We start from the raw sequence: 26,361 nt of genomic DNA on the forward strand, positions 1-26,361 counted from the left end.
TGAGTTCAGCTACACAGACTACTCATTTGTCTTTTTGTGGCTTCTGTCCCACAGACTTCCAAGTTCACTGATCTAATCCACCATAACTCTAAATCCAGTGAGCAAATGAGAAACTAACATGCATTTCAATTTATTTCAATCAAATCAACATAAACTCAACAAAAGATTCTCTAAGTCTAAACATAAAACCTCATTTAATTTTTTCCTAAAACAGTGATTCAAGTTTAAATGCCATAATTGATTTCAGCATTTACATACTCCAACTATCAATTGTACAAATCAAAATTGTTCACATTTATTAGAATTTTCAGGCCTCAATAACAGAATTTGAAAATGCCTTTGAAAAATGTTTTTAATGATTCTTCTAAGCTTATTCAAAAACTCAACTTTAACTTAAATCCTTTTCCATAGGGAAATAGCTTGAAAGCTGAAATTACTTCTATATCAAATATCTTCATCTGGTACTATTTCAAACTCATCAAGACCCAAGATAATAGATGTTCACATTTACAAGTGAATGGCTTATTAGTTCAATAAATAAATCTACAGTTGAGAGAAACAAATGGTTCTTCCAGCTTGGCCATGATTCCAATGTTATTCCTTCTTAACTTATATAGCAAATTAAGCATTTACTTTTCAACAGTACAGTTGAAAGCAAAGTTTGTGTGTAAGATGATGAAGCAAAGCTATTGGCACAGGGAAAGCTGCATGATATTCTAGAGGCCAGCTTTGGACTTAGAGCTAAAGATGATAGGTTGGGAATTACCCAGAAATTACTTTATTTACTCCACTCAACATTTACATCTAGAAACCACAACCAGCTTGTTTATCCCACCTGACAAGGAAATTAAAAAACTAAGCAAAGGCAAAAATAATTGGTCAGTTACAAATTCAGCTTACTACTGATGGCTTGTAGCTGTCCCTCTTTCAGACCACAGGGTTTCAAGGACATGATCCCCACTGCAGGCACCTCTGGAGTTGGGCCCCAGTTGGTACTCAGCTTCTGTTAAAGTGTTTCATTCCTACATGCTTTTTGCTACATACCACCTATAAGCCTGGCCTTCTAACCACTTGCTTTTGGCTCATGATACATGTATGGTCCTTACTCTTGCCTGTCTTTTGATGTGGAGTAAACGCCCTACCTAGGAATTCTATGCAGAATCTATGTCTCCAACCAACTCTGGCTTATCTGAGGGTTCCCATGCTCCCTTTTATACTGACAAAGATGTACATGTACTCTGTTAAGAATGCCTTTCCCCATTCCTAACTTCTCACCCTAACTTTACTGGTCCACACTCCAACATCACACAGCTAAAGCTGTACATCTGAATCAGAGAATATCTGGCTCTGAAAAAGCTCAGAGAGAGAGCAAAAGTTCAAAAGTGCTTCCATTCCTCCAAGCTCATGTGCTCTGTATCCTATAGTTGGCTGAGGTCTCAGAAAGTTCTTAAGGCACGTCAGTGGCTGTGGATATGTGCCTCAACAAATACAATCTTAAAAGGTAAATTAAAAACATGGAACTTGGAGTTAACATATCTGTAACTCTGCCACAAAGACCACACCAACGCGTGATCTTGGGTGAGTCATTATCCCTCTAAGTCTGTTTTCTCGTCTATAAAATTAAAGGGTTTTGTAATCTCAAAGTTCTCTTCCAGCTACGAAATTCTATTATCGTGTTTTGCAAGATTAACTGTCAAATGAATTCTCAGCCATGTTTAAAGGCTTAAGGTATTACCTACTATTATTTACTCATGTCTTTTCTCCCCTCCATCAGTATGGACAACTGAAACTCAATTATGTACCCTAAGGCAACGACACTGAGGAAGATTCCCATATAAACTTTTACTCTACTAGCATGTCTGAGTGAGTAAGTAATTCAATGTCCCTGTTGATTAAAGCCCTCTGAAAGACTCATCCATATCAACTTCTCTCACCAGTTCAAAGCAGCAGAACCCATTGGCTGAGTACCTAATATAGTCTAGGGATTTAGCTAAGCACTTTACTACAATTAACTCCAACTCTCACTATCTAAAAAATCATTATGATCTCCATCTCCCAGAATCAAGGAGATTTTTTTTAACATATTCGGTATCACAGCTCCAATAAATGGTTATAGAATTCAAATGCAAGAGCTATGCTTTGAGCTGTCCCACTTGTGAGGAGCTGAGTGACCATTTAATATCTCAGTCTTGGGTAGAGATAACCACAACACACTAGCTTCCTGTCACACCATATTCAGGCAGTAGAACTTTCTATCGCATTTAGCAGTCTTTACACTGTACCATTCTCAGAAGATGAGAAGAAACAGATTTTCTTAGTAATGGCTTCAAATCTGTCATATGTGAGAAAGGAAAATCTATAAGAAAAAAATTGTATATATATATACATATGTATATATGAGAAAGTATATCTACTTCATATATTTAACAAATCTAGTTCGAAATAAAAAACATGCTGACTTTATTATTTTAAATAAGTAAACATAAAAATAGAATGAATAAAAATCAAACTCAAAATAAATGTAAACTATAAAAGTCATTTATTCTAACTCAGAGTTTTAAAATTGTCTTCTAAAATTGGAGAGGAAGTAGCACTACTAGATCAAAAGAGATATTAAAAAATTACAATAATTAAAACAGCCAAATGCAAAGGAAATTCAGTATATGATAGAGGTAGCATTTCAAATCAGAGAGAAAAATGTGGATCATTTAATAAATCATGTTAGGGCAATTGGCTAGCCAACTGGAAGAGGAGGGAAGCTAAATCTGGAGTTCTCATCCCTGAAACCAAAATTGATTCAAGATGGATCAAAGATTTAAACATTAAAAAACACACACACATAAAGTACTAGAGGAGAGAATTTTCATTAAACTTAGTAAATAAAGTAAATGTTTTTACCTCTAAAGCCCTCTTAAAACCCCAATAAAATCACTACAAAAAATAAATGAGGTAAACTTCCAAAGGAACAAAAGACAATGATAGCAAATAAGAGATATCACCCAAAATTTTAGAAGATGGAAAGCAGGAGAGTGGTAACTGATCCAGCCAAGTGGAGACAGCTGAAGCCAAACTGCTGGCCAAGGCTGAAAGTCAAAGACAGACATCCCAATCTTATTCATGCACAGGAACCACCTGGTGACCTTGGGTGACTACAGGTTCTGATTCAGCAGGTCTGGAGTGAAGCCTGAAGTGAGGCATTTCTAACAAGCTCTCTGGTGATGTGGACCAAGCCCGCTGGTCTGGGGTCCACACCTGGAGTATGAAGGCTTTCAAGTGGAAAATGCCAGAAACGTTTGTGTAGGCATCAGAGGCTGGAGAGCAGACGTGCTGGTCCAAAGTCTGTGTAAGGAACAGAAATACCTCCTGATTTGGTCCTCCAAGTCAGGTGACTGCTCTCCCCCAGCCTGGCAGAGGAGGGGAGTTTTACTCCTGGAGAGATGGAGTTACAGAGTATCTGACCTTTGAGACATTAGGCATAGTGACCAAAACAATGGACTAAGTGAAAATCTACATACCAAATAGGACATTTATCTTCATTTCCCCGCTTAGCTCTCAGAATGTGGGCAGCAGACACAGGGCCTTCAGGCAGTTAAGAAGAGGGTTGTTACTTGAGGAACTCACTAGCTCAAGAGAAAGTACTCTACAGCAGGGGTCCCCAAACCCCAGGATGCAGACCGGTATAGGTTGTGGCCTGTTAGCACAGCAGAAGGTGAGTGGCGGACCAGCGATCAAAGCCTCATCTGTATTTGCCGCCGCTCCCCAGCACTAGCATCATCGCCTCAGCTCCACCTCAGATCATCGGGCATTAGATTCTCTTAGGAGCACCGGTTCCTGGTACGAAAAAAGTTGGGGACCACTGCTCTAAAGGGAAAACAATGATGACTCAAATCATATATAAACTAAAATTTTCATCCCAGGGGGAGAAAAAAATCATAATTAAAGTCAAGAGACAAAAAGCATAAGAAAATATTTATAATCTACATAAAAAATAAGTAATTTACTTTTGCATAGAGCCTTTATAAATTAACAAACACTCCCCAAAATGACAAAAACATCAAGTACATGGCTTAAAACATGGCTTTAAAACACATGAAAATATGCTTAATTTCACTTAAAGATCAAGGCAAATAAAGATAATGAAAATTTATTTAGTTTCATTTAAAAATAAAGGTAAATAAAGATAACATTTTTCACATAGTCAACTGGCAAAAATTTGAAAGTTCAGTTACACATCACGTTAAGAGACTTTCTTTAGTGAGACTACGTGTTAAAATTCTACATAACCATTTAAGTGAAAAAGTACAAAACAGCATATATAGTATTAAATGACATTAATAAAGAGTTTTATGTATGTTTGGATATATGCATTTAAAAAGTTCCCGAAAACAATTGCAAATGGTTGTCTCTGAGGAGAGAGATTTTTTTCTTATTATCATATTTCACTGTTTGACAGTTTTTCCACAGTAAGCATCTATTGATTTTTTTCTTTATCAGTTTTCTTCCCAAGAATTACAAAGAGTAAAGTGATGATAATAGGATAAGAAAATGAAGATTCTATAGGGGAGCACATAGTTAATACAGTGGCTGGAAGCTGAGATTATTCTTTCTGTTTAAGAATTGGTTTGGGGAAGATGAGCTAACTTCTTTTGCTACTCTTTCTGTTTTTGAGAAATGGAAATAATGATAATAAAATACAAGTTTATTTTTGTTTATAATGTTAACCTTCCCACATTGACTGTGACCATTTATTTAACAAACTTATATATCTCATTTATTCAAACCGTTTCCAACTCATTGTCTTAGGCTTACTTAGCCAACAGGAACGATGAGTCTGGGCTTGCATTCTGAGGAGGTAACTATATTCCAAGTGCCTGACTTGGAACACTGAAGCCACCATGATGCAAGATCAAGCATAACTCAGAAGAGTAAACTCTACCACGTGATTGGCAAGAGCCAGAAATCTTAAGAAATGTTTGCCTCATGTAAATGAGTCTAACAACTTGATTTTTAAGCCAATGTGCTTTACATTGATTTTATAAAGGTGAGAAATATTATTAATAAACAACTACTTAGCTACTTCTTGTAAATTTATCATTTCCCAGCTCAAACCCTTGGACACAACCCATGAACAATCAAGCAAAATACTGCATATAATCACTCACACATTTTTTAATTAAAGTATCACTTCTAGCTTTATTTTTATATATCCATTAAATTTAGTCACTAAATCTAAAGTTATAGTCTTCTTTTACCTTATTTTACCAAATCCATCAACAATAAGTATTCTACAGCTTCGAAGCTACACATTTCACAAAGGTAAAAGACAAAACCAAAACCAAAAACCTAAATTCCACAATATAAATTTATTTTCAAAGAGTTACTTTTAAAAAGCTACACTGGAATGTCTCAATTTTTAGACAGCAGATGCATGTTCAAGTACTTAAGGGTGAAGTGTCACAATATTTGCAATTTCCTTTGCATGATACAGAAGAAAAAAAGAAAAACGATGATAAAATGTTAACAGTCATTGAATTTCGGGTGCTGAGAATGAGAATGCTGATAAAAATTTTTTTTTAGCTTTTCTGTACATTTAAACATTTTCAAAAAAGTAAAACAAAAAATTTAATGGCTGCCATTCTACAGCCATAAGAACATACCCTTTCCCTAAACAGAAAGGCATAATGAAATAATGAGAAAATATGGCTGAGAGATAGGGAAAAGTTGGCGGTCAGCTCTACTGAGAATAAAACCATGTTCTAGATTCAAAATTGTCTTTTCCTGAGTTCTAGTTCCTAAGTACTAGGAAGATTCAACAATCTTGGTTATCTGTCACTTGGTGACTTGTTGACTGGAAATTTTTCTTCTGTCAGGATAGCTAAATCATAAGGTAAGTACTCAGATAATAAATTATTAGGAATTCTCATACAAGGAGAGAGTTCCCTCCTTCGTGATTTCTTGCACATGTTAATAACATTTAATATATGTTAATGATTTTTATTTGTTGTAAAAGAATGGAACAAAACACTCACCATTCCTGTTGGCTAAGAAAGCCTAAGGCAATGAGTTGGAAAGTATAAATATGAGATACATATTTGTTAACTAAATCACTACAGTAGATTTCACAAAGTTCAAAATTATAAACTAGTGAATTCTCATTGTATTTAATGATTATCATTCCTATTTCTCAGGTAAAAAAAAAAAAAAAAAAGAGTAGCAAAACGTCTTTCTATGGCAGATATGAAATTTCCTTTCGAGCCAGAGCCCCAATCTGCAGTTTTTTGGATATGCCGTCTTGTTAATAATACAGCTGTTTTCTTTACATTTTAGGAGAGTTTGTCAAAATTATATCAAATTTGCAGCAGGTTAAGTCAGGGTGGGGAGCTTTTCTTATACAGTGTTAGAGGATGGTGATAAACTGGTATAGTTTTTCTTAAAAAGCTTCAACAGCATTTACTAAAATTTTAACTTAGTATGACCTCTGACCCAGCAATTCTACTTCTGAATGTCAGTTTAGAGAAATACACCTGAGTACAAAGGTGTGTGTACAGGAATGATGTTAGGGTATTATTTCTAATAGTGTTCATAGTGAAACAGTTGAATAAAATATGAAGCATCCTAACAATGGGATGCTGCGCCATCATATTAAAAAGAATAAAGTGGCTCTACATTCGCCCACGTTGGAAAATCTTCAAGACATAATGTGAAGTGAAAAAAAAGTTCCAGAACAGAATATAGTGCATATTATTCATGTGGCAAACTTTATATTTCTGTTAGAGTGTGTGTGTGTGTGTGTGTGTGTGTGTGTGTGTGTGTATGTAGGTAAACGTAGGTAAATATATGTAAAAAGTTCTAGCAGAATATACATATCAACTGCTAACACTGGTCACATCTAGGGGAGAAACTGGGATTGAAGAATACAGTGAAAATGTAATTTTTTTTTAATTCAAAGAGAATTATAGACATATAACACTAGGTAACTTTTTTAAATGATTTTAAAAGTAGAAGAGGCTTTATAATTTTAAATGTTCAAATGTTTCAAATATTGGTTGTTTTGTAGCATTATTAATCACGTTAGACAGTGAAACATTTAAAAATCCACAAGTTAAAATTAATACATTATAAATTAATAAATGGCTACTGCTAAGACAATACTATACCAAGAATTCATTGTATGTTGTGTTATTACATTTCTATGAAAACTGGGGTAAAAAATTCGGAAGTTCCATTTAAACCTATTGTGAAAACCCCATTATTTCTAACATGCATAGAGTGGAAGAATATTGTTATACCACATCCCCACAACTATCGAAAAAGCTCTGGAAAATCTGTATCTCAACTTCAGTGTGATTACTACTTGAATATTTAAGACTCATAAGAAACTGTAGTCACAGAATACTAAAGATTTTATCAATGAGATACTATTGTTAAAGAAAACCATTCTATTATGCTGTGAATTCAAAAACAATAGGAGATTGTAACATGCTGATTTTAAGGTAACCTCTTTGCAAAAATAATCAGAGAGTGATCCAGCAGTTTCTGTGTGTTTGAATTAAAAGACATGGGTAATAACCAGCAGAATCTATGTATAAAAACTGCAAAATAGTAAGAAGCAGAAAGCAAATGAAAGAGAATTACCTATAGGAATACAGGAAGATTTCAAACAAACATTTTAAAGAAATTACATATCTCATGATTGCTTTTCAAAAAAAAAGTTAAAGAAGAAAAATTCAGGTTCAGAAAGGTGATTTAAAAACTGGAAGAAAAAAAAAAGCAAGCAGAGATAGCAGTTAGAACAGATGGGAATGATTTTTATAAAGATTAAAGCAACATTAAGAGCAACAGAATAAATATGAGTGAAAAAGACACCTGGTAGGTAGGCTTGAGGAAAATTAATAAAACCACATTGAAAACATATATTTAAATGATTATAGAGAAGATGATGGATATGAAAGGCATACTAAAGAAATCTAACACATATATAACTGGTATTCCTGAAGAACAGAAGAAAACAAATGGAATAGAAAGTATATCCCCCCCCCAAAAAAAGAAAACTTTCATTAAATAAGAAAAATTTAAATTAAAAGGTGGCTTTTTAAGGTGGGTATAATTTTAAAAATACAATGTACAGCCAGTTGTAAAGATATTTTCAAAACAAATACAATATTTCTAGATCGCAAATACTTAGTATTCAAAATACATTGCTTTTTCAAATCCAAAGTATATGATAGCTCTGACTCCTTTGTCTCAAATTCCAAATCTTCTCAGACATTCTACATTCAAAGAACAGGATACAGAAGCATTTCAACAAACTTATATACCTATCCTCTGTTTAATATCCTTAATTTGTTTAAAAAAAAAGTGAGGACATTGTATTTCTGACCCTTTATTAATGTCTATCTTTAAAAAACATTCTCACTAAACAAAGCAGAAAAGAAAATGGGTGTTTTGACTATGGTTCATTCTCTCACTTTCTCAAACACTCTCTTCCCATTCCTTTCTAAACATTTTCTTAATTTGTTAAATTTTATAGCCAAATGCTAATCAGATTTCGTACATAAATACACACACATTTATCCAAGCCCATGCAAAACAACACAAAGAGTAGCGAGATAGTTCTGCACATGATGACAAGTGCGAGAGCTTGTGTTCTCCTCCGTAAGGAACCAACGACCTTCAGTGGAATCATCAGTTTTGCTTCACAGATTAGGAGTTAAAGTTGCTTTTCATCTTCACATTTCTAATAACTTTTCCTTAATAAAATTTTCCTTATAAAAATAGTTAAAAACTAATAAGACAGAAGCTTCTGGGCTGCTAGTCATGTTCTGTTTCTTGATCTGGGTTCTGATTAGTGAATACATAGGTGTATTCATTTTGTTGTGATAATTCAGTGAGCTGTAGGTATGTTTCAATGTACTTTTGTGTATGTTTCTTATGTATGCTATACATACAGAATTAAAAGTTTCCATTAGAAAAAGAAAGCACTTTTCTAACCACATCATATGAATGTCTGTTAAGCAAGTGATGACTGCACATTGAGTTCTGGGTTTACAGCAAATACCCACAGGTAATAACTGAACTAGGGTTCCACCAAGATGGAATTTTAAGCCAAAGTCAGGGTCCTGTGCTCTCTTTTGCTGTATACATGTGGCATAGAGTCGGTCTTCTCTCACTCACTCTTTCTCTCTCACCCTCATTCATTCTTTCCACAAACCTAAACACAGCCTCAGGACCAAAAAGATTACGTTTACTTTCACCTGAAAAGATAAGTATAACCTGTGTCAATTTCCAAAAAATGTATAATCACACACTATTTACATTAGCAGTCGTCATTCAGGCAGCTTCCTGATTCTTTTAGGTTGACTTTTAAAACAGGCCACTGAGAGGTTTCTAGCAGCTAAGTGCATCCAATTCGGAAAAGCTTTGGACAACTGAAAGGAATAAAATTCTTAGATTTGACCCCTGAGTAAAGAAGTAAACATTGGCTGGGAAAATGGAAGCAGGATTGATGGAGAGGAAGGCTAACCAGGTTTGGTTCTTCTTTTAGTGAAATACTTTTATCTCATATTCAACTCTGAACTTCTCTGAAAATACTTGCCAAACAATAAACCGTTGTTTTAAAATTGAGAACTTGATAACCATTTCTTTTTTCTTATTTTTTCCTATCAGAAAACATTCTAAAACCATAAAGTTATTTTTGAAGACAGATTTATTCCATACTACTTATTACGAATTTTTGAACACTAAAAAGTTAAAGTTAGCAGTGTGAGGTGATATGTTTTATTAACTATTCTAAGTGGATTTGGCCTAAACAGAACAGCTGGTTACCGGAACTCAGGACCAAAAGGCCGGGGGGCCAACCAAGCAGGAGATTCAGTTTACCCAAGCTATCTTTTGAAGACAGAGTAGGGTCTGAGCAAAAAGGAGGAGAAAACAGAAGATGTGGAAGCACTGAGTGAAAAGGAGCAGCCAGTTAAAAGGAGTGATACGTATCACTCGCTGGTGACGAGCTGCCCTGATCTTATATGGCCTGGCTTTGTGCCAAGGTGTGGACAGACGCAGTGCAGAGGGCATGGCGCAGGTACTGACACTGGCAAGCCTATTTGCCTTAGAGACACACAGCTCAAAAGCCTTCCTCTTGAGGGAGGCAATGTCAGAGCACTGGAATTTCCCAACTTTTCGTTCACCTCTAAGATATAGTTCACTGCAATGCTTACTTCGGGAGCCCAGTACTTTCAAATAAGCCACGGGAACCTAACACCAGCAAAAGTAAGCTTTAGACATGGTAAAACTCAACAAAACCCTGAACATAAAATAACATGCACAGAAAACCACCTGACTGCCCGAACATGCTGTAGAAACAACTGCTGCTTAACGACCACCACCTGTACTATATCTATTTGCGTTTTCTTCCCCGTCCCTTTACAGTTCTGCAAGCAGGCACTTAAATGTGTTTGACACATGCTAGGGCGAAAGTGAGAAGACGACAAAGCCAAGTGTATGGTCTCAGTAAGACCGGATAAACATGCTCAGGAGGAATTACCACACCAAGATCTGGCCCTGGGTATCCGCAGAACGAGCCGACCCTCAATAGCTCCAAACCACACTTAATGGGGAGCCCTTGGATTGCCTTTTTGAAAAAGCCATGAAATAGGGTACGTTGACACTGGGGCAGGCCACACATCTCAATCACCAGGGAAGCTCCTCTGCCTTCATTCACACCTCAGGAAGGCAGAGCAGTCATTTTTATTGTGAAAACACCGTTGCCTGGTGACCAGACCAACATGTGTTTAACAAAGTAAACAATCAGGTGGGGTGACCAACTGTTTTTCCTAGACAGAGGTGTTTCCTGGGAGAGCTTCAGATAAACCAAGACAAGCTGACCACTCCACAAGTGCCGCAGGGGTCCACGTCTGTCACGTTCTGCCAGGACCCGGGTAGGCAGTACAGAGCAAATCACCTCATCTCTATAGGCTTCCATGTCCTAATATCCGAAAGGGAGGTGGGGACTTTTAGCTCTGCCAGGCTTTCTCAAAGCGCCACAGAATTTCAGAACATCTGTGCTCTCAACAGTTTGACAGTGGTGTTCCAAGAGGTGGGGCAGGAAGTGGTGCCAGGAGCAGTGACAAGAGGTATTTTTTCAGTCTATCAATTCTGTATAGATTTGGCTTCCCATGGTAAGTAATAAAAAGCAGGCCAATTTTATTAGTTTTTTTAATCGACAGGTAATACACCCCCTTATTGCACATGCCAAGCAGACCTCTCCCACCAGCAAACCCCACTTTAATATACCGCTAGTGTCTGACACATGATAGACTTGTATATTTTTGAATGAATGAGTTTTCAATTCCCTAAACAGAATGTCCATCACTCTGTGAAACTATTTTTGAATTAAGTAAAGGCAATTTTTGGTAACTTGTCATTCAACAGCCTTGTGGCTTCATCTTTGCCTTACTTCCTCATTTAAAAGACAACCCACCACAAATGTTTTATCTGATCATCCTAACATGCCCTCTACCAATGACTAAAAAAAATTAACAGGCTTGTTAAATTATTTACACAGCAAACTATGAATTATACTGAAGCTGGGCAGAGCTAGAAAAGTACCCCTAGTGGAAAGCAATTTCGAATCTCTTCTGAACTAATCTGGTCAGGCTAGGTTAGCCATATTCATACCAATGGAAGTTCAAATTTAGAGGTTTGGATTTCTTTCACTTAAGGAAAAACGTACATATATTTATTTTCAGCTAATTTTGAATGTCTGCATCTTTATAAATATGATCTCAAAGACACCAGGCTGAATTTCCTTTTTCTTGAGGATCAAATTAAAACAGTCCACTAGGTCTAATGTTCTGAAAGACATTAACAATGTCAGTGCTTAGGCTTTCCTTTTCCTGGGAGGTTTTCATTAGGTAAAAAGTATTTCTGAGCTGCCTTAATATTAACATACAATCTCTGCGAAGTGCATTACATACATGAGTGCAAGGTGAATAAAGCCCAGTCTTCACTAACCAATTGGCTAGGGTTTGTTTTCTGCTGAGCACAACTGGAAGAACCACAACGTTCCTTGGACGGGTAGAGCCAGCGGGGTGGGAGTGGGGGAGGTGGGGGGGGGTGTGGCCAGGGGAGGAGAGGAAAGAGATAAGAAAATAGAGAAGTAAAGCTCCAAGAGCTTCACTGACAACCGCAAGGAATAAAAACCAGGAATGGTGTCTATCAAATACATTTATGACATAAAGGAAAGGCCAGGAAAAGATTTTAGAATCTAATGGTAAAGTCTCACTTCTGACAATCAGGGTTCCAACAAACACTCAGAAAGTGTCTGTATGTGCCTCGAATAAACCTAAAGAGAAAATAATCGCTACTTCCATGACCTAAGCACTGTCCTAAACACAATACAGGCAGTACTTCATTTAATCCTCACAACAATCCTGTAAGTGCCAGATGGAAACTGAGCATGGCAAGATTAAGTAATTTGCTCCTAAATCTGCAGCTGGTTAAGTGGCATGGCTAGAATTCAGTTCAGGTCTTAAATCGATATAAATGGCAAATCTGATGTTTGCTTACGACCAGTGGTCGAACACCCAATAGATTTTCCCTTGAGACTATATGCAATAAAAAATCAGGGCCAGATGGGGTGGTGGATATAGAGGGATATCTGCATAAGGCACCCTCCCCTGGAAGACAGCTTCCTGAGAAAGCCCATCCAGTGGAAGGCCGTCTTCCTTCTCTCCAAAGGCACAACCCCTGAGAAAACTTCAGGTTCTATCTAAGTGGTACACAGTTGCTCACCATTTGTCTAAAAACCCACCATTAGAAATAGTTGTCTATCACCAAATACAAACAAGTCTCTGGCCTAAAATCCACATCACTATTAACAGTTGAGAGAAAGCATTTTCCTCCCTAAATAGGCTAGGAAGCATTTTCCTCCCTAAATAGGCATACTGCTAAAGAGATTGGAGCTTTGATCTAAAAGAAATAACTCCAAATATTTACTCTTCAACAGAACAAGTAAATCCTCTAATTCCAGGATCAAATATATAAACAGGTTCTACTGCCTGCACAAGCTGCAGCCTCTCCCCATCTCTCTACCCCCACACACACTCAATCACCTTACAGAACATTATTTCTCAAGTGAGTACTAAATAGTGTACCATGGTACCAATCTTGTTTTTTTACGCAATGTATAATTTTAAGAACTAGTTTTATTGAGTCTCCTTTAAAAAATTTTTTGCAGATTGTTCTCCAATATCACAAAGTAGGCATAGTCCCCATTTTACAAGTGAGGAGACCAAATTTCAGATTATGCTCTCCACTATTACAGAACTGATAAAGGACAGTGTTTGGATTTAAACCCATATTCCATAGTCTTTCTAATATCCCATCCAATTTCCTTTAAACCCTAGTTAGGAATATACATTTCTAGTTAATTGTAATAAATGTACAAAGCAGTAACATAATTTAAATGCGCTGTCACTCTGGAGTCTATCCATACACTCTCAAAGATATACACTCATCCACTGAGGCACAAAACCCTTATATTCTCTTAATCTCCATAATGCTTAAGTGACTGATCTCTTCTCAATTTTACTTCACTTAAGCCACTGTGCTCAAACCACCAAGTCGCTGTATTCTGTTTTCAAATGACAATCTATTAATCTACGGAGCCACTTAGACTAGATGGAAGCCTTCACTCTTGATATTTGCCAAACTGTGTCCCTGGACAAAATTTTAGATGGTTTTCTCTATCCCCACTAACTCTGTGCTGCTCCTTTGCTACCCAAACGTCCCTGTGTTTTCAAAGGATCTGTACCAATGATAATAAGAAGAGAGAGGAAAAGAGGAAGAGAAAATAAGAGAGAAAGTAGGAAAGAGAGAAAGAGACAGAGAGAAAAAAAAGAAAGAAAGGAAAGGAAGGGAGAAAGGGAGGGAGGGAGGAAGGGACGAAGGAAAGAGGGAGGGAGGGAGGGAGGGAGGGAGGGAGGGAGGAAGGAAGGAAGGAAGGAAGGAAGGAAGGAAGGAAGGAAGGAAGGAAGGAAGGAAGACAATCAAAGCTTCAGGAGAGCAACAACAGCTCTGTAACCTGAAAACCTCAAAGATAAGATGTGACATATATACAGACAATGGCAAGTCACAAACAAATGTTATTTGTAGGTCTCTGTGTGAAAAAGGCTCTCTAGTAAAGGAATACAGCCTTCCTACAATGAAAAACCATTTGTCTATCTCCAACCCTTGCCAAAAACAACCCCACAATCCAATTCTCAGGTGATAAAAACAAAAATAAGAATAGAAAGCAGCAGTGGTATAAGTCCATTCTGAAAGGAAAAAGAAAGCTCTCCTTAAAAAATGCCCAAAATAGTCTCATAGATGAATTACGGAAAGTAGTGTTTTATACAATGAGCAAACATTAGTATAAACTTTGAAAGCTACTTTTCAACAATATATATGTACCTGCCAACGCTTGCAATCAATTGCCTTATTAGTAAGCAGCATTAAGTAAAATTATGTTCAAATTTTTAAGAGTTTAAATCATTTACATATAAAATTGGTGTTAAATTAAATTGAAAGATAGGGAGGAGGGACAGATCTGATCTTCTACAGCAAAGGCTTCCATGGGAAATACCTGTGGCCTAGGCAACTTGCCTTACTAGAACTTTATCTTATCATCCCGGCTTGCTTTAAATGGATTGTGAACTCACCTGGGGGGCCTTCACTTTAATCCTAGGAATTCCCTAAAACTGTACAGTTTGCTCTTTGTATTATTATTATTAAATGTACTGGGATGATATTGGTTAATAAAATTATATAGGTTTCAAATGTACAGTTCTATAATACATCATCTGTATACTGCACTGTGTTCACCACCCAAAGTCAAATCTCTACAGTGTGCTTCTCCGAAGACACTTTGCACACCTTTTCTGTAAATGCCAATTTACTATTATTAAACTGCCGTATTAACGAATGGACGGAAAGATGGTGTTTCGTTGAAGTGCCTTCCAAAAAGCCATAGAGAACCTAAGTGCTCTCAGACTTCAACCTTCCTTCCATCACCGCTTTCCCCTCACTCCCTGACCCACCCATGCCAGGTGATTCCGGAGAGAGGAGGAGCTCTCCTAGATCACAAGACAATTACGTATTTAAAAAAAATAAATCAGTGCTTGATGGAACTGAAATCATGAGGACTGGGATGTGGGTTCCCGACAAGAAACCTGTCAAGCCTAGAAACTGAAACTATAGTTATCTCTAGTGACTTTTTTTGGTCAGTGAATCTTCTTTTTTATTATCATTTTTATACATAACATAAATTTACCATCTTAAATATTTTTAAGTGTGCAGTTCAGGGCATTAAGTATATTCACATTGTGCAATCATTACCATCTATCTCCAGAACTTTTCATCTTGCAAAACTGAAACTCTATACCCATGAGTTTCTCCAGTTCCTGGCAACCACCATTCTACTTTCTGTCTCTATGAATGTGACTATTCTATATCTCATATAAGTGCAATCACACCAAATTTGTCTTTTTGTGACTGGCTTATTTCACTTAGCATGCTGTCCTTAAGGGTCATCTGTGGTGTAATATGTGTCAGTTTTTTACTTTTTAAGGCTGAATAATATTGTATTACATGTATGTAACGCATTTTATTTTGGGTTGCTTCCACCTTTTGGCTCTTGCGAATCATAGTGCTATGAACATAAATGTACAAATACACATGACACCTGAACAATGGGGCTTAGGGGCGCTGACCCCCCACTCTGCAGTGGAAAATTCACGTAGAACTTTTGACTCTCCAAAAATTCAACTACTCTACAGTTGTTCCTCTGTATCTGTGCAGGATTGGTTTCAGGACTACCCCCACCCCCACCCCCATGCACACCTAAATCCACGGACGATCAAATCCCCTTTATAAAATGGCACAGATCAATGCATACAGTCAGCCCTCTGCACCCTCAAATTCCCAACCATGGACTAAAAACAGCGCAGGTATTTATTGAAAAAAATCTGCACATAACTGGATCCACGTCGTTCAAATGCATGTTGTTCAAGACTCAACTATATCTCTTTGAGATCATTTCTTTTGGGCATATACCAGAAGTTGATCATATGTTAATTCTATTTTTAATTTTTTAAGGAACCACCATACTGTTTTCCACATTGGCTGTACCATTACACATTCTCGCCAATCAATAATACACAAGGTTCCAATTTCTTCACATCCTTTGTCAACACATATAATTTTCTTTTACTTTTGTTTTTGTTTTTCTTTTCATTTATTTTTATTTTTTTTCTTTTTTCTTTTTTCTTTTTTTTTTTTTTTTTTGATAGAGCCATTCTAATGGGTATGAGGTGATATTATGGTTGTGAAAAATATTTTAAAATTTTTTTCAATTATAGCTGACATTCAACATTATATTAGTTTCAGGAGTACAGCATAGTAGTTAGACATTTACATAACTTAGGAGATGATTCCCCAATAAATTTAGTACCCACCTGACACTATACATAGTTTTAACAATATTATTGACTATATTCCCTACACTGTATTTTACATCCCCATGACAATTTTGTAACTGGCAATTTGTACTTCTTAATCCCTTCACCTTTTTCACTCAGCCCCCCTAAACCCCTCCCATTTGGCAACCATCAGTTTGTTCTCTATATCTGTGAGTTTGTTTTTGTTTCATTTTTCATTTATTTTGCTTATTTAGATTCCACATATAAGTGAAATCATACGGTATTTGTCTTTCTCTGACTGACTTATTTCTCTTAGCTTAATACCTTCTAGGTCCACCCATGTTATTACAAATGGTAAGACTTCATTCTTTTTTATGGCCAAGTAATATTCCATTGCATTTATGTACTATATCTCCATTATCCATTCATCTATCAATGGACACTTAGGCTGCTTCCATATCTTGGTTATTGAGAATAATGCTTCAATGAACACAGGGGTACATATATCTTTTCAAATTAGTATTTTGGATTTCTTTGAATAAATATTCAGAAATGGAATTGCTGGGTCATATGGTAGTTCTATTTTTAATTTTTGGAGGAACCTCCATACTCTTTTCCAGAGTAGCTGCACCAATTTGCAATCCCACCAACAGTGCGTGAGAGCTCCCTTTTCTGTGCATCCTCGCCAACACTTGCTGTTTGTTCATTTAGTGATGACAGCCATTTCAACAGATGTGAGGTGATATCTCATTATGGTTTTAAATTCAATTTTGGATGATTAGCGACATTAAGCATCTTTTCATATGTCTACTGGCCATTTCTCTTTGGAGAAATGTCTATTCAGGCCTCTGACCATTTTTTAAACAGATTGTTTTTGCTATTAAGTTGTATGAGTCATGTTAACCTCTTACAGGTTGTGTCATTGGTGAATATTTTTTCCCATTCAGCAGGTTGTTTTTTCGTTTTGTTGATGATTTCTTTTGCTGTACAAAAATGTTTAATTTGATATAGCTTCATTTGTTTATTTTTTTCTTTTGTTTCCTTTACCCAAAAAGACACACCCAAAAAATATTACTAAGAGTGACTTCAAGGAGTTTACTGCCTATGTTTTCTTCTAGGAGTTCTATGGTTTCAAGTCTCATGTTTAGGTCTTTAATCCATTTTGAGTTTATTCTTATATATGGTGTAAAAAAAAAAAGTGGTCTAGTTTGATGTGTTTACAGTTATCTGTCCAGTTTTTTCCAGCAACATTTATTGAAGAGATTGTCTTACTTCCTTTATCATAGATTAATTGACCATACAGGCATGGGGTTAATTCTGGGCTATCTATTGTGTTCCATTGATCTATGTGTCTGCTTTTATGCCAGTACCATGCTGTTTTGATTACTGCAGCTCTGTAGTATAGTTTGATATCGGGTAGCATGATATCTCCAATGTTGTTCTTCTCTCCCAAGATTGCTTTGCCTATGTGGTTCCATATATAAGTCACTTTTAACCAAATGTTTAGAGAGAGAATATAAAAGAGTTTAGGCTCTAAATTTTCCTTCAAAAAAAAAAAATCATTCTTAATTGTTCAAACTTCTTCCAAGCCTTTTTCCCTGCTTCGTTCTCCATAATAAAGTCAGAGTAATATCTACTCCATCTTCTTGAATGTGTATCCCTTCTATTATGTATAATTTGAGAAGCTTCCTCACTGATGATAATGACTTAGATTGTGAAGTAGAGGCAGGAGGCAGAAAGAAATAGAAGAGTGTAAACACATGAAGAGAGAAACAGATCAAGATCAAGGACAGAGCAAGACTATTCTGCATTAAAAAAAAAAAAATTCAAAGGCCACCACTTTGTTACCCAAAAAGTTAAGAAGCGCATCCCAATAAAAAAACATACATGAACTCATAGAAAGTGAAATAAAAATGATTAATAAATATTTGAAATAAATTCATCATGAATATAAAAACACTCACATTATAACAGAAACATTTTTTTAAACTTTCAAAGCAAAAATTTCCTCAAATGGTAATAGCTTGCATGCGGATAAGAAAGTGCAAATAAACATAATCTTTCTGGATGCATATTTTGCAATTTGTATCTATTGAGAAAACTATAATATTTATGCTTTTGGGTTTAGAAATGCTAATTTTAGGACACATTCTTTAGGAAGTACTCAGAAATTGAAAGATTTACATATACAAACTGGAAACAGATCTAAATGTCCAATAACAACATGAGGATTGGTTAAATAAATTATAGTATATCTATATTTTATGTAGAAAAATGTACAGTCATTGAAAACATTTGTTAATAAATTATTACATGGAGAATGTTAATATTACATCATTAAATAGCAAAAGATTGCTTATAAAACCATATATACAGAGAAACACAGATATATAGATATACAGTATGCTGTCATGATATTTGATTTAAAATAGATTACCAAAATTATTAAGACATCAAGAAACCTCATTTCAAATGCCTACTTAGCTGTTTTAAGCTGTGTAAAGTTAGGTGCATCTCCTAAATTCTCAATCCTTAGTGTCATTTGTAAAATATTGGAAAAATCGATATCTACTTCAAAGGACTTAGAAGAGGATTAAATGAAGTAACCCATGTAAAGTAATAAACTCATGTTAGGAAATAAATATTAGTTGTTACTATTACTTTCAAAATTAAAATTAAAACATCTTCATCAAAAACTACAGTCATTAACAACAGTCAAACATAAAGCAAATGGTGAGCAACAAGTCACAGCTTCAAACCATGTGCCCTGGCCACTCAATTATCCATAGCAGTACTAATGAATCACCCCAAAAAATATGTTGTGAGAATTACCATCTTGTATTCAATCTTGCCACAGCATAGGTATTTGCAGAAGTCAATGAAGATTATGCTGGCAGGAAAGGGTGACAATAAAAGAGTTTATGAAATCATTTTTGTAAAAAGGGAAGTGGGGTTGGAAGAGACCAAAGAATAAAATCTTAAGAGTCAAGATTTTCAGGACATCACTAATATAGGAGGATCCTTGTCCTACAAGTGGCAATCTTGTTTACCCATTTTGGCAAATAAAAAGAAAAAAATGGCTCCCTAAAAACATCAAGTGACACAATTATTAAATAGCAAACAAAATCTGGAACCTCAGTATCTTGACTCAAAAGTGTTTAAGAAATGAATTGGTCAAATGAAGCTGGGAGGGGAAAAAATAAAATGTTGAGAGTTATGGTTTTTAAGAAATAGATGATTAATGGCTTTATAAAATCTGGCTGTGACTGGTAATGGAAGAAGGAATATAAGTGCATGTAATAAACATTTATAGTCTTCCATGTACAACATGGACCTAGATTGTAGTGATCACCAATTAAGTGTTGTCAGGTAAGTAAGCAGGTGAATAAAGTCTGAGGCAGGTGCAACGATCTCTTATGAAGCCATGGGACTAATCTGATGATAGGAAAAATTCAACTGAAACTCCATTTTCCTTCCACTATTACCTCCCCTTCCCCTGAGAATAGAAACCACTTCTGAAATATCTTATAAACTGGAATACAAGAGAGAAAAAAAAATCTAACCCTGTCCATAGAGAATTCAGATACTTTCAATAGAAAAGTCAAAGATGAACTCAGGATATTAATTTCCTCATGCTTTGATAACATTAAATCATTTGTGATAATTTAACATTATTTTACTGCCTTCCCCACCATTCTATGGCACTGCCCATTAAGAGTAATAGTATGCCTTTTAGCCATACATCAACCTATTACAAATAACTAGACTATTGCACTTTGTAAAGGTAAACCTCTTATTTTGCAAGATGAGAAAGCTGTACTGAAGTTCTGCAAAGAATATCATTCTCTTTGATTTTAGGTTGTTTTTCAACAAAATATCCATTGGATCCAATTTTTCTATCCCACTCAGAAATTGTAGGAGACAACCTATTTGCATAAGACCTCAATTCTTGCCTTATACACCAGTCTGGTGAAGCAGGTATCCAAACTTTTAATCTGAATCACATCATCATTTAACAAGCGAAACTACATTTATAGAGTTAAGTATCCAGGACTGAATGCGTGAGAAAAACCATGTTTGTATGCAGGTTATTCTCAAATATTCGATCTTGGTCCATTCAGACTACCATAACAAAATCCCATAGACTGGTGGCTTATAAATAATGAAAGTTTATTTCTCACAGTTCTGAAAACAGGGAAGACCAAGATCAAGACACTAGCAGATTTGGTGTCAGGTAGGAGCAATCTTCTTGGTTCACAGACATCCTTTCACTGTGTCCTTACATAGTGGAAAAGGTGAAAGAGCCTTTTGGGGGCCTTTTTTCTAAAGACACTAATCCCATTCACAAAGGCTCCACCCTCATGACCTAGTCACCTCCCAAAGTCCCCACCTCCTAATACTATCACCTTGGCAGTTAGGATTAAAATTTATGAATTGTGAGGGGACATGAACATTCATTCCACTCTTTTAAAATATATCTAATCACAATCAGTCTCTTCATTACATAGTATATTATAGGAAGATCCTTCAATAATGAAACCCACCTAACATCCCACTTTTTCCTGGTAGTCATTCGCTCACACTTCAAGTTATCCCCCTAACCATGAAGAAAACATTCTAATTCATGTTTAATCTCTCTCTTCTTCCTTCTCCTCTCCTCAAGAGCCTCACCCAAGGCTGCTGGCAAGGCAAACATATCAAGTATGCCCATAAAAAGGTCCGCTGGTTACATAGTCCCTCTGACATAACTGAGATACTGTTGTTCCTTGAAGGTTTGGGGGTACCAGGTCATGATCTACTCTGCACCCATCTAAAAAAGGTCTGAGGAAAGAGAACAACTGCTTTCTCTATAGAACCTTCTTTGTTAGTTATTCCAAAATACTGTAGCTTTTGTAGCACAAGTGATAATAGCCCAAATGATTCTTTCATTTCAAATCATAATTGAAAAATACAAGAAACAAAACTATGGCTAAAATATTTGTATGAAAAAAAAAAAATCTCCTTATTCTTAGATGGCTTATTTCTACCTGTAAAAAAAAAAAAAAAAAAAAAAATGACGTTTAGCCTGCTTCAAAGTTTGATGATAAAAAAGTTAGTAAGCTACAGGAATCAGATATTTGGGATGATAAGAGCAACCTTGGATTACAAAAAGCCAGCTGCTTCACTGCACAGATGAGAAAATAAGGAAGAGAGAAATGAGGTAGCCCCAGTTTGAGGTAAGTATGACTAGAACTTGAATGTTCTGATTTTCAATACTTTCTGCATCTCTCTCCTAAACCCACATGGAAGAAAATGTATTAACGTTACCTTTTATAACAACAACTCAAAGAATTTGTATTCCCAAACAGAAATTTATCGAAAGGTCAATCCCACATTTTTGAATACTATAGCAACATAGATTTTAAAAAATTAAAATTGGAAGAAGCATTTATTATAATTTACTGAACCTAAACAAGCATTAAATCAAGAAAATTCATCAAATAGATAATAATGCCATATTATTAAATAATATTTTGTTACTTGTCATCAAGCCAACAACATAATATAATGGTAAATACTACAATTTTTATTTTAGGAGAAACATCCATTTTTTTTCTTTTTTTTTTTCACAGCAGATATTTTACTCTATCAACCAAGTAATATCTACAGTGGCCCTTTTAGTCTCTACCCAGAGTTAAGTGTAGTATAAAGACTATGCTTAAAACCACCAAGTTTTAGGTTATTCTCAGACTCGGCCAAAAGTCACTGAGTTGAGGCTGCTTCATTTTAACCAATCATACTGGGCATCCACATTGTTGTCCATATGGTACTATAACATGGCATTGTTCTGGCCACCAATGCCTCACTGTCAACACCCTAAAAGTGAGGGTGAAAACGAAGACAGAACTGTTCAACTGAGCAAAAGCCCACTTCAGTCCATTCTTTAGTGTTTCTCTTTATAGAGAGAAGTATATAAGACTGAGGAGGAGGAATTCGAATTCACAATTTTAGCCTCAACGAGGGCATTATAGATCCCATTTAATGGAAAAAGAAGATCTCAGACAATCAGATATTTCGTAGATATGCTCTCCGCTTTGAAAAAAAAATGATAATAGAAAAAGAAAAAAGAATAGAATCCTGAGGGAATTATTCCTATAATAAAAGCATTTCATTTTACAAAGGGATACACAACAGGTTCTTTTAAATAATGTTATACACTATAGAACACCATAGAAGAAAAAGATGTATGTACAAGATGTTAGGAGGGTACTGAACGTGAGTCTTACCAGTGAGAACAGTATTGATTCATTTAAGTTATGTTGATTCAGGACCTTGACAGATGCTGAGATGAAAGGCCACAGGTTGGATGCCGGTATGTCATTTAGGTTTAAGGAGAAAAACATGCAGAGTTTATAATTCTAGATACATATATACACTTGAATTTTCAGACTCAAGAGAATCTAAATGGTTAAAGACAGAGCTGACACTACTATAGCAAGAAACAGAGTGGACACCCTTCAAAAAGTCAGTAGCACCCAGTGGTCCAGGGGCCCTATTGAAATATATTATTCTGAACATTAATGATAAACTTTCACTTTCCACATAGGCCATTAGATCACCTCTACCTGAATCAATGGTATGAAAAAAACTGACCAACTCTTTACATATCAGTAGGAGGACATTTGTTGTGAATGATAGATGCAAGCAGCTGACCCCTTTGTATAAACTCTAAGTCATGGAATTGTGCAAAGGAAGAAAAAAAAATGCTCAGGAAGAGGAAAAATGAACTTCTAGTTTTCAATTATTACATCAGTTTTAATTTTTTTTTTTTAAGCAGAGAAAGTCTAAGTACAAAGCTGTCTCCATTCTCTAATTTTATTTTTCTCCAATCTGTTGAACAGCCTGGAATCAGCTTTCCGCATACAGGTTATTACCTGACATGCTTTTGTTTTCTAAAACATAAGATTACACATCTCTTTCAAATGCATTAGCTAGCTTAAAGTGATCCCAGCCAGAATTTATCAGTCAGAAGTGATCAGATACCATTTGGCAACTGTGTGGAGCCCCTACTATGTGTCACTACAGAGCAACCTGCTGTTCCAGAGAAGCTATTTTTGGAGAGATTGCAAGATTAGATATCCCCTCCTATTTTCTGTAAGTAAACATCTGCTCTCGGCACAACTCTAAACCAGCAAACACACCCACTTTTTCACAGTAAGTCTTGGTGCTAGATAGGACCAATGACATATCTATGCTAGATTCAAATTTTTTTAAAATAGGTCTTTAAATCCATTCCCCTGTCACATCAATCTGCATGTGAACAGCTCACTTAGTTTTAAGTAACAATATTGCCATTGAAAAATGCACCTTTCTTAAACAAAAGATACTTTTTGTTCCTATGAAGCTTTGTCTGTTGCCATTTCCAGCAACACATGACACAAAAGACAAATTCTGCCATCCTCAATAGTGATTTTAGACAAACAGAAACAGCAAACAAAATAACAGCAAAAGCTTAGGAAACAAAACCAAGGTGAGTTGGGGGCAGGGGAAGAGAGATGGAGTGGAAGTGAAAAATGAAATCCAAACTCTACTCTGTGATCTAAGAAATCCAGCCTGAACTGGTGAAGAGGGGTTGGGGGTGAGGGGGAGCAAGAGGTGGCGATGTTTTCAGTTTAGAAAAAGAAGTGTGTGGTGTGTGGTGTGTGGTGTTTGTTCCAGCAACACCCGGGAGAATGATGGCAAGCAAAATCTAGTTGAGTGACTAAGACTGATTCAGTGAGAGTAACACAAGTTTGTTGGAGACACAATGGAGCTACCCAACCGAATCCGAAATATATGCAAACAGCATGCCAATTCTTTAAAAATTGTTAAATGTTTCCTGGTACCAAAATTAAAAGTGTATAGTTATTCACAGGAAACATCTATCAACTTAATATCACCATTCTGCAGGCTGAGCACCCGTCTTGTCATATCCTCTTTTAAAGAAACCGCTGATGGTCTGGAGTGTTGGAAACCTACAAACTATTGTCATCTATTTCCCAAGACAGTAGGCCTGAGACTCAGTATCACTTATGGAACCCAAATAGCAGCCAGAAGCTAAGGAGTCCCCGGCGAATTCATGAAGCTCAGCGTGGATAAGCTGTGTGCCGGAGTAGAAGGACTGGAAATGTGCGCGGTTCCTCTGCTCTCCCGGCCGCGCGTCCGGAACGTTCCTGGCTGTCAGGTGGGTGGCTGCGAAGCTCGCAGGGGAAGCCCTGCCTAGCAGCGCGGCGTGACCGCGGAGTGGAGAGGGACAACCCCCCGGAGTGCGGCGCGTCCCGCGGCCAGTCGCCGCTCACCTTTGTTCGCCTGCCCTCACTACCAGGAGGAGAGAGCGGGCCAAGGAAGAGTGCGGGGGCAACCCCAAGGCTCCGCCGCCCCTCCCGGGCGCCCGGAGGAAATCCGCAGGCAAGCCAGACCCTCTCGGGCTCGCAGAACTGCAGCTGGACGGAGGGGTCGGCAACCCCTTTCCAAACACAAAGGTTGGGAGGCGTGAGCGCGAGCGCTGGGGCGCGGGTGCGTGCGCCAGAGAGCACGCGAGTGTGCGTGTACGCGCGAGGGTGTGCGTGTGTGTGTGCGCGCGTGTGAGTTTAGGGGGAGGGGAGGAGCGCTCCAGCCCTTCTTACCTCTCGAAGAGGAGCCGCACCATGAAGATGCAGAAGGCCAGCGGGAAGGCGAGATAGAGGTCCTCAGCCTGGGGGAAGGTGGCTTCCTCCGTGTTCTTCAGGTCCGCCCAGGTGACATTGTGCGGAAGCCAAAACCTCTCGTTCCAGAACCAGGCTAAGATCCCTGCCATCTTGCTTTGTCCGCTGCTGTCCTGGCTCCCGCGGCCCGCCAAGCTCTCTGCCTCGCAAGGCGCCCAGAGATGCGCGCGCGGCTGGCCCGAGCCTGTGCCACCGGCGTCTCCTCCTCCTCCGCGACCGCTGCTCTCGAAGGCTCGCGGCGAGCCCTGGTCTCTCCTCCCTCTGGCCGCGCTGGGGAAAGGAGCCGCCTCGCCCGTCACATGGCAGCCCGGACTGCACACCCTGATTGGCTCGTCCTCGTGTCAAGCAGAGTGGCACACGCGGCCAGCTCGCCCACACCCGGAGGGCAGGGCGCAGCCGCTGCGCCCTAGGCGCAGGGGCACCACTCTGGAGAGTGCTGCCCGGCCCAGGACTCAGTGTGTTCTTGCTCTGTGCTTAAGAAAACGACGTGGGGCCGGCCCCCTACATCCGCTGCAGCTCCCGGCTTGCCCGCACATGCTCAGAACGCCGGCTTCTGCCCCACTGGAGTTTCAGGGGTCTCTGCTCGCTTCCCGTCCGTCTGTAGACAGTAAAAAGGCAGGTAGGGGCCAGGACTATTTTCAGAAGCACCCCTGCACTGACAGAAAACGGCAAAAGGAGAAGTAGGGGGCGCAAAGCGCAAAGAAGGAAGAAGTAGAGGAGAAAGAGTCATTCACTCCAGCGCTTGGAGAGACTGTGAAAATCAGGAACTGGGGGCAGGATGGTTTGGCAAAAGCCATCTGCCTCTAACCCACGCACATATTTCCCCCATCTCTGACCTTCTGGCCTCCTTATACTGCTGCTCATCCCCAAAATCAGATCCCCCAGGGAACAAAGCCCTCTCGTTTACGAAGTGGTAGGAGAAATTAGGCATTCAATTGCTATTTGATGTTGATGTTGATGATGATAATCAATGATGATGATGATGGTGATGATGGTGATGATGATGGTGATGATGATGATGATGGCAACTGCAGCATTCTGAAAAACTTCCCCTATAAACGAACCTCTCAGGAAATGCCACCAGACTGCACTTCAGCTTCACAGATCAGTAGAGAACCTCCACTTTGCTATTTGACAGGCTCATTATTTCTGCTGTTTGAATCTGAAACCTTTAAGGCATTAGA

At 37.6% G+C, this 26,361-nt stretch overlaps 1 protein-coding gene across 2 annotated transcripts in view; it reads right to left on the reverse strand.

The window, feature by feature from the left end:
• Positions 1 to 25,625, reverse strand: part of CERS6 (ceramide synthase 6) — a 265,827-nt gene extending 240,202 nt beyond the window's left edge. The window contains exon 1 of one of the 2 annotated variants that reach the window (XM_016165374.2): positions 25,100 to 25,625. In XM_016165374.2, the coding sequence (XP_016020860.1) occupies positions 25,100 to 25,269 (170 nt within the window). In that variant the 5' untranslated portion in view covers positions 25,270 to 25,625. The remainder of the gene's footprint in view (positions 1 to 25,099) is intronic. The other variant, XM_016165375.2, reaches the window with a different exon arrangement.
• Positions 25,626 to 26,361: the final 736 nt, after the last annotated feature.

Source organism: Rousettus aegyptiacus, unplaced genomic scaffold, assembly GCF_014176215.1.
Source record: "Rousettus aegyptiacus isolate mRouAeg1 unplaced genomic scaffold, mRouAeg1.p scaffold_m13_p_2, whole genome shotgun sequence".
In the NCBI taxonomy this organism is placed as follows: domain Eukaryota; kingdom Metazoa; phylum Chordata; class Mammalia; order Chiroptera; family Pteropodidae; genus Rousettus; species Rousettus aegyptiacus.